We start from the raw sequence: 10,132 nt of genomic DNA, 5'->3' as shown, positions 1-10,132 counted from the left end.
AGTTTTATTTTTAATATCTTTAATAGCTGAAGAAAGAAAAGAAATAGATGTTTTAAAACATATTTTAAAAATTAATTTTTGTTTTAAATATTTTTTTTTATATTTTAAGATTTCAACTGATTTTTAAACAAAAGTATTTCAAAGGACATAATCTTAAATCATGATTACATTAATGAATATCAAATAATGTTCGTATCATAATGAGTATAAAAAAAAAACATATGTATTTCTTTAACACTGTATTTTTTTTAATTTATTATTACGTTACGTCCACGTCGTACAGTTTCTAATTGCCATGGTACACTACCAATATCTGATAGAAAATAATCTCTAAATTTGTCCCGAACGCGAAAAGCATCTTGAGTAGAATTTTGACCCAAGGGTGGCACTAATGTAAAACACGATTCGAGGGTGTTACGATATATTTCTTCTGGCTCAAAATCATTATTGCAGCATAACATATTATGAAGACAAATTGCGGCATATACTCTCATCAACAAAATCTGGTTGTATTTCCATGTGCTTAAGAAAAATTCGCCATCGTGCTGCAAGAATTCCAAAACTATTTTCCACTACTCTCCTAGCCCGCGAAAGCCTATAGTTAAAAATTTTATTTGGCTCATTTCCTGCTACATAACGCCGGCTATAGGGGCGTAATAAATACGATTTTAGTGGGAAAGCTTCGTCTCCCACAATAACATGAGGTAAAGCTTCACCGTTTTGTGTAAGCGGCTTATCAGCTGGAAGATTCAGTGTATTATTAGCTAACGAAATTCCCAGAGAAGACTTGGCAAAAATTCCTCCATCGCTGTTGCGACCATATGAGCCCACATCAATCGCTATGAATCGGTAATTAGCATCCACCAGCGCCAGCAGAACAATTGAGTTACAACCTTTGTAGTTATAATAATTTGATCCGCCATTAATAGGACAGCGAATATTTATATGCTTTCCGTCTAAAGCGCCTATACAGTTAGGAAAGTTCCACATAGACTGATATCTTGCACTTATTTCTTCCCATCGTTGCTCTGTGGGTATTGGTAAAAATTCTGATGCTAGAAGTTCCTTTATGGCCTTTGCTACTTCTTTGATAATTTCACGAACTGTGCTAAATCCCATTTTATAACTGAAGCCAAGAGATCGAAATGAATTGCCAGTGGCTAAGAATCTGAAAAGAAAACCTGCTGTTAGCAAAATGATCACATTTGCATTTTATATAGAGATTTCCATATTAATTTTTCGACCCGATTTTGGCCCTGTTGTAATAGAAGGACATTGCTAAAATTTGGAGTAGATAAATTACTTTCAAATTACTTTAGTTTGTTTGTGGTACCAAAAAAGTATGACAAAAGACTTAAAAATGCATTATTTCTCTAAAAACAATTAATTTTTTATCACACGTATTTGCAGACGTCTATCAATTTTTAACATTTTTATCTAGATAGCGAGATGTAAGAAAACACTAATTTTGTTCTGTTTTTTTGCATGACTGATAGCTTATGGCATTTTGAGACTCTAAAATGTATCTATGTCAAGCATCAGTTATTTACTTCTATTAGATCAGGGCATAAAATAGTTGAAAAGTTAACTGGGAAATCCCTATGTGCGCCTTGAAAAAATACACCTAATAGTATGTATATGTATAAATAATTTAACTTTTTAATTAATTTAAATTTGTATTTTCTTTTAGTGCCATCGGTTCGAGAGACTTGGACTAAATTGAGAAACGCATTCCTAAACGCAAAAAAGCGAAGGCAGACCAAGTGTGGACAAGAGACAACAAAAGTGGTTCCCTGGAAGTATGAACAAGAAATGTCGTTTTTAATACCATATCTAGAGTGTCGCCAAACTAAAAGCAATCTAGAATCACAAAAAGATCAACCAAATATAATTGATGATGAGAGCACTGGCAGTGACGATGTTATTAATAATACGCTCCAAGAAAGTATCACCTTGAATGCAGACAATTTGACACAGACACAACATTCAAGTACTGACACACCAGTTATTAGTACCCCGATCCATCCAAAATATTCGCAAAAAAAAGCCCGTTTATCCAGCAGAGATATATCTCTGAATCCAGCAGAGGAAATGGTGCGTATCATGAAACAAAACGCCGAGGCACGAAATGAGAGACGCAATAAGATAAATTCAGATTCTCCTTCCTCTAATTTGGATGAGGTAGACATGTTTTACCTTAGTATGGCCAAAACAGTGAAACGCTTACCACAAAGAGAACAGGCATATATTAGAATGGAGTTTTGCCGAATGGTATCTGAAGCAGAAATCAGGAATTTGGATGCAAAAAGCCTTCCCGTCTCGGTGACAATCTCCACAGATAATCAGTCAACGTCAACATCATCTCTGCAATCCACTCCTTTGCATAGTCCAACTGATTTATCAACTCAATACAACAACTGTCCATCATCTGGTACGAGTACTTCCTACGTGCAACTTACTCCTTTGCGAAATCCAACTAATTTATTAACTCAGAGCAGCTGTCCACAATCTGGTACGAGTACTTCCTACTCTCCATCGCTGTATGAACACGGATTTACCCCATTTATGTAAAATATTACTGTAGATACTTATTTAGAAATAAAAGTTATTTACCTTAAAAATACAGCTAATCTTTCTCTTGTACAGATCGCTCTTCGAAAAGTGGTATCAATTTTTTTTATTCTTTCTTCAATTTTTCCATGTAAACTTTCAAATTGATCCCTGGACATCCTAAAGTACATATGGAAGCGATTTGCATCTTTAATAAGTAGATTCACTAAAGTATGATATTCGCCAAATGATTCTCTATTTTCGTTTATTTCGTGAATCCAAATTTTTTTTTTCTTAGGTTTTGTAGAACAAATAATAGCAACAGCACATTCTTCAATTTCTTCATCAAATTCATCTGATGAGCTTGAATTCATGGTGAACAAACGCAAACAACACACCGCTATACTGTCACTGCATCAATTAAATATAAAATATTAACGTCTGACATTGGTCAGACCTAATATGATGCATCAGAACAATCTGTTTACAACCCGTCACATCATAATGCATCACAACACATCGCAACACAACACGTCAGAGCAATGTGTTCCCGGCTTGAGGCTGTCTATTATAAACGCGTCGTGTTCGTCTCGTGACGTCATGAGTTATTTTATTAATGAATTATTAGTATTATGGGGACAATTTTGAACGATTTTTTTGATAAATTACTAGGATAAATAAAATGAATATAAATATTAATAAATATATATTTGAAATATACAGAGGCTATTGATATTACGGAACATTTATGAGGATAATATTAGTATAGAAATAGAATTATACGGAGGGTTTTAAGGTTGAGGGCGTAAATAAGGAAAATATTATTTATAATAATAGTAATATTAATCTACCGGGTGTTTTAAGGTTTAAGAACATTTACAAGAAAGATAATATTTATAATACCTAATAGTAAAAGCAGCAAGGTTAGGACAAGGTATAAATACCTGGAAAAAAAATAATAGTAATAATAGTTTTATTAAGTAATATTAGGTGTATTTTTCGTATTATTTTACTATATTACTGATATCACGGCTTTTATAGCTTCAATTCAATAAGTTGATAAATTTTTTTATTTGTTTTATTTTTTTTTTATTTTATTATAATTGCCTTTTAAAATTAAAAAAAAAAACAACCACTTTTTTCTATCCTAATACATTGCTTCTTATGGGACCTGATCTTTCTCTTTAAATTATGTGACACTCGTATGAATCGTGGAAAAATTTGTCATAAAGCTTTTTTACTAGTTTTTGAAAAATGCTCATTTTGACCCGGATTTTATTCGAAAATCGAAAAATGCAAAGAAATAGGTTTTCCGTTCGTTTTAGAGTCAAATCGGTAATAATCTTTTTTAAAGGTACTCTAAAGTAGTACAGGATAGAAAAAAAAATATAAAATTGAAATTTTTTAATAGGGCTCTTGATAATTCGATATTTGTGTTTAATAGTTTTTTCCAATTTTCTCCGATTCTATAATAGCTAGAACCGATTCGTTTTGACAGGCGAATACCTCCTAATATTCCTAAGAACTTTTATTTAATACAAAAAGTTGTCAGAGTTATAGTTTATTTATAAAAAAATAAAAACAATTTTTTCGTGGCCCTTTCGATTTTCGACCAAAACAAATTATTTTTTAATTGTTTTTTTTTACTGGAAATTGCTAGTTTAGGGCGTACCTTAAAATTTGCCAATAATCATTTTAGGAAAAAAAATGATACCATAGAAAAAAACATGTTTTCTTTTCGTTTTTCCACATTTTTACTATGATCTCGGTTTCTATAGCTTTGATTCAATTCATTGATGGTTTTTTTAATTCCTTATTCACCTCCTCAAAATTCTTTTAATTCTTTAATACAATTGGCTTACAAAAATAAAACTGAAAAATCTGCCTAAGAACCCTTTTGTCCTATCTCAATACATAGATTCTTATGGGTCCTAATTAATATTTTCCTTTTTTTTTGTGTCGTTTTATCAATCTTGAAAAATCTCAATTTTCGACCAAAAAAATAAATTTTTTTTTGGGTTTTTTTTACAAGAAATTGTCAGTTTACGGCTTTTTTAAATTATTTCAGCTAAGAGGCTGAGAGCAATGGGAAACATCTTGAAAATAGTAACAACAAAAACAGTGTAACTAATGAGAAAAATCCACTGTTCATGCCGTTAAATAGTCTCTCCCTGGCGGGAAAGGAGAGGAGCGCAAATCCCAGTACCTCAAAAGTCCCCAAAAAGTTATTAGGGACACATCCACTTGGGCATTAAAATATAAAATGATTATGGCAAATAAAATCAATATTAATAAAACTCAAAAAGAGAGACTGGGACTAGCGCTCTTCCGAAAGACTCCCTAGGATCATAGAGGCTAACTAAACTTCTCAGGGAAAAGGGAGTGGAATTCAACTCCTTTTTTCCTCGAGGAGGATCGAAAACTTAACGTCATTCTCAGGGGGTTCGACCGTAATTTTAATCTTAAAGAAATCAAAGAAGAACTAAACCTGATGTGGTTCGACCTACAGGAAATGGCATGGTTTAGAAAGAGGCCAACGGACCTTATCAGGTTTTGGTTCCAAAAGATCAAGAAGATATTAATAAAGTTGACACGCTATTAAATATTAACGTTCGCGTTGAGCGTTTAAAAAGGCAAATCAGACAGTGCCACAGATGCCAGGAATACAGTCACGCAATGAGTAATTGCAGTGCAAAGCCGCGTTCCATAAAATGTAAAGGGATGCACCTATACACCGAGTGCAGTAAAGACAGAGCAACGCCGGCCCAGTGCTGCAGTTGCGGCGGGGACCCAAGGCTAATAAACTCAACAGTTGAGTTTATTAGCCTTGGCGGGGACCATCAATTTCAATTGGGACTTTCAATTGTCAATGCAGCAGTTGGTGGCTTTATACCCAGCGTTGCCAGACGTGGCGTATTTAAATAAAATATCAAATAATATACTATTTTTCTTTTTTGATAATTACAATAACAAACTTGGGTTTATGTCAATTTTAATCAAATATCCTTAGCTATTCGTGCTTTAGTGGCAAATTTTAATTTTAATTTCATAACTGGCAACACTGTTTTTCGTTCAGAATAATCCCAAATTGCCCCGACCCCGGTCATCCACTAGATGGCGTTTCAAACTTAGCAAAACGCCGAACACGTGATTAACACGCACCTTATCTTTCTATTTGCGGATATTCTGTGGTTTTCACTTCAATTTCATGACTTCAGAGTACTCTTTCTCGGACCTCTCTCTCATTCTATTATGTCAGTGTTGCTTCATGACTTTAGTCAGTGTTACCACACCTAGTACATTTCTACTAGATCTAGTACTTTTCAATAGAATCTAGTGGTCTAGTACGTATAGATCAAAATTTAGTACGTTTTTTAAAATTATATTCTTATTTTTACAATATTACACGCATACATATATAATAAGAATATACTGTGTGCAACTCATCGATCGATAAGACAACAAATGGGGAAACAGAGATGTGTCATAAGTCTGTCCTTTACTTCCAATCGGAACAAAAGAGACGGACTTATGCAATATTGACTTAAGAGCATTAGTCACCCGCTCATTTCTGTTATTTCAGTAATTCCTTTATTTTAAAAGATATTTAACTGCGGTTTTGAGTAAAGTTATTTAAATTTCCTAAAGAACACCGCTACAGAACGTTTTTTTTATTTTTTTTAGTTTTTAATTCTGCAATAATGAAAAAAAGACGAAAATTCGTCTATAGCCGGAACATAAAATCATTATTATAAAATTAAGCCAAATGGTAAAATATAAAATTTTAATTAATAAGAGCGTAATATCAATAACCGAAAAATTGAAAAAACAGCTTTAAATTTCCCAATACCTGCGGCTTTTGCTGGCAGCTGGCAACGCAGGGCCGCGCGCCGCTTGTCTGGCAGGTGACGAGAGTCGTCCACTGAACGGGAGAGCTGTTCGATATTATTAGTCCAGGACTATTAGACGAAAAGAAGATCAATCTGCTGAAAAAATCCCATCTGGCTGAATTTTTTACCAGAGCTTCTTTTCGACATTACAAATCATCCCTCAAAAGTCCCCATGAATCCAAGTGGAGCTTTTTTTTTATGGGGGGTCAAAGGTCACAAAAAACACTTTTTTACAAATAACATCGAAACTATCAATCCTACGATAAAATGAGCTATTACCTTTTTTGTTCAGTATGAAATTCTCCACAAAAAAGGTCTTATGCATTTTTTTCGTAGAGACCTTCGATTTGCAGAAAATTGCGGTCAAAGTGTCGTAACTGTCAAAAATCATAAAATTCGAGTCAAAACGTGTTTTGAAATCGTTTTCTCGTTGAATATTTATGGTAGGGGCTCTATGGGTATTCCCCCTTGTGACCTAGAGCACAGCTGGCCCTTTTTTTCTATGGTCGTATGTGCGTCACTGTATACCTGGCTGTGGGACATTGACGTCATTTGACCAGTCTTCAGGCCAGTATTCTGTTATTCTCAGTTGTAAACAGACGTGTAGAATAATTTCTCACAGTTTTTTCGTGATATTATTCACCTGCTTATCGAGAAATGGCCGAAAATTGCATAATTTGCGACAAATCGCTGTCAGACGGAGCGACTGTTTGTGTCGAGCGCGGTATTAAAACCTTACGTGACGCCAGTATCGAGCGAAATGATGGAAAAATTGTATTTTTGCGGAGTGTCGATACGATAAAAGTACACGTGGTGTGTCGCAAGGAATATACTCGGGCAAGTAGTATTACTGCGGCTAAAAGGGAGCGAGATGCTGTCCCCAGTACCTCGACTGCTAGCCCTCCTCGGCGAAGAATGCGTTCTGCCGAGAGCGAGCAATTTGAATTCGACAAAAATTGTTTATTTTGTGGATTGGAGTGTTCTGAAGAACATGAAAGACGAGTTCCTATGAGTCGTCGGCGAAAAATCAAGCAGGTCTCCACATCGACATTTAAATCGACAGTGCTTGCTACAGCTCAAAAGCGTAATGATTCGCTTGGTAGGCTAGTTGAAAATCGTATTGTTTATGAAGAAGATTTAGTAGCAGTAAATGCGAAATATCACAGTGAGTGCTACGTCTCTTTCGCGCGACCTTTATCACTCCAAAAGCATGGGAGACCCCAAGATATGAGGATCTCTTCAGCAATGGAAGAAATTTTTCATTACATCGAAAATAATGATGACTGTCAATTCACGTTATCTGAGTTGAAAAAGGTATGTACAGATTTTGTTCCTGACGATGTTACCGTCAAATCAAAACTCGTTGAAAAGTACGGTAAAAAAATCGGCATTACCACGAAGAGTCGAAGTTCGACTATGATTTGCTTCTCCGATGTTTGTCATGATATCTTGAACAAAACCTGGTATGAAAATCGAAAATACGATGAAAAAGAAGAACGATTCAGAATTTTAGAGGCCGCTGCAGCAATCATTCGAGAAGATATTCAATCCACACCTATAGAGATTGCGATTACTATCCTCCTACAAATCAAATGTTCGACAATATTAATGAAGATATTCCTGAAAGTCTGCAATATTTATTGGAACAAATTATCATTAAAAATAAAAAAGGAAAGCTGGAGCCACTGAAATTAAAGTGTACTGCTTTGAGTCATTGCATTATGTCAGCAGTGCGACCACGATCCTTCATATCGCGTTTACAAATTGGCTTATCAGTTTTTCTACATAGAAGATTTGGGTCTAGGCGCATTCTTGACATATTATCAAGCTTGGGATTATCATCATCATATAAAGATACACTTCTCTATGAAGTTGCTGCTATTCACCATCCTCAACCGTTCATATTACCACCTGAAACTGGAACATTTATACAATTCGCTGCTGATAATGCTGATATTAATGTTTATACAATCGATGGTCATAATACCATTCACATAATGGGAGTAATACAAATGATTACACCACTAAGTTCAGTCATCGCAGAGGATCCAATTGCAAGATTGATGACCATCCCAGCGGCTACTGAAATCGCAAAAATTGCTGAAGTTCCAATTGAAGTTTATGAACATTATGGTAACACTGGGTTGAGCAAAATTACCATGGAAAATCTCGATTATGATGATTCAAGACCCCTGTCATTTATCCGAAAAGTTGATTTGTTATGGATGTATGGGAAGTGGCGTTCTATATCAAAGGTTCCAGGTTGGAATAATTTTATGGAGTTACTGTTGACTGACGACCTCAATTTTTCAACATCTCGTGTTTTATTTCTACCGTTCATTCATCAGCCTGCTAGTAATTACAATACCATCTATACCACTTTAAAATGTGCATTAAATAATGGACATCGGTATGGTCATAAGACATGTATCGTAACGTTTGATCAACCATTGTATATAAAAGCTCGCGAAATTGTAGCAGCATCACCAGACTCAACAGAATTGTCGAAAGTAATCGTAAGACTAGGCGGATTTCATTTACTTATGTCGTTCCTCGGATCAATTGGTTATATCATGGCTGGGAGTGGTCTCAAAGATGTTTTGAGTGTCATTTATGCTACAAACTCTGTTGAAAAAATGTTGGATGGTCATGCTTATGCGAGAGCTATCAGAGCTCATACACTTCTCCATCTGGCTTTGGCGACAATAATCGGAAAAAATATTAATATCGATGAAAATGTTGGAATTCTTGATGGTACTGTTGAACAAGTAATGATGCGTATCTTATCATTTGATGAAATTGAAAATTCCGATATGGTTGATCTATTGGTGGACAAATTTAATGAAAAATTATTTGAATGTGAGAATAGAGGTCCTACGGCGCGATTATGGGTTCAATATTTCCGAATGGTATCAATTGCAAAAGAGTTCATTAGGGCTGAGCGAATGGGAGATTGGAATGCACACTTAAATTCTATAAAAAATATGCTCCCTTATTTTCATGCGTCAGGACATTTCCTCTATGCAAAATCAGCACATTTATACCTTCAGGATATGTCTAAGTTACATCTGACTATGGAAGAAAATGCATTTAAAAAGTTTACAGAGGGATTTTTCACTATTCGACGATCTAATAAATCATATTGTGGAACTTGGAGCGACATGATCATCGAACAATCATTGATGAAATCCATGAAAACAGAGGGTGGCGTTGCACGTGGGAGAAGTACACAAGAAAGTGTTTTGGCAAAATGGGTGTATGGTATGCATGCTATGAATACTATCAGCGAGGGTATAGAGAAATTATGTAACGTCCGTTTAGATACAGCAGACCAACATGTAGATGCACGAGACGCTCGAGTAGACCGTGACAATGACGACGTCAAAAAAGTATTGGATTGGTTTTCTTCTCATGATCCATTCCCAGAAATCAATCACATTATGTCCATTTCGAGTGGAATTATTGGTGACGATAAAATAAATTGTCATAATGCTTATGAAACCGGTGTAGCTTCCATGAAGACAGTAATGGGTCAAAAATTCTCAGATATAAAGCTTAAACGTATGCACAGGGTCCTTCCATTATTAAGTGTTACTTCTTCTGTTAAAGTTCACGATACGAAAATCGCTATAGATCCACTGTTGCTATTTCAACGTATAAGTGTAACAAAAAAAATTGAAGATCAACTACAA

General features: G+C 34.9%; 1 protein-coding gene across 1 annotated transcript; it reads right to left on the bottom strand.

Annotated features, from left to right (window-relative positions):
• Nucleotides 1–256: 256 nt before the first annotated feature.
• On the bottom strand, nt 257–3,107 carry LOC126749293 (uncharacterized). Its single transcript, XM_050458983.1, has 2 exons — nt 2,614–3,107; nt 257–1,168 (listed from the first exon to the last, which is right to left on the bottom strand). Exons 1-2 carry the CDS (start codon nt 2,922–2,924, stop codon nt 463–465), a joined length of 1,017 nt encoding a protein of 338 aa, XP_050314940.1. The 5' UTR covers nt 2,925–3,107; the 3' UTR covers nt 257–462.
• Nucleotides 3,108–10,132: the final 7,025 nt, after the last annotated feature.

The sequence above is a fragment of the Anthonomus grandis genome, chromosome 24 (genome assembly GCF_022605725.1).
Source record: "Anthonomus grandis grandis chromosome 24, icAntGran1.3, whole genome shotgun sequence".
NCBI lineage: Eukaryota > Metazoa > Arthropoda > Insecta > Coleoptera > Curculionidae > Anthonomus > Anthonomus grandis.
This window is presented reverse-complemented; position numbering and strand designations above follow the sequence as displayed.

Bases quoted from the DNA above. Each gene is read 5' to 3' on its own strand.
- LOC126749293 (XM_050458983.1), bottom strand. From the start codon at position 2,924: ATGAATTCAAGCTCATCAGATGAATTTGATGAAGAAATTGAAGAATGT. The intron at 1,169-2,613 runs GTAAATAACTTT...TTTTCTTTTCAG, and splicing joins AGATTAGCTGTATTTTTAAG to ATTCTTAGCCACTGGCAATT.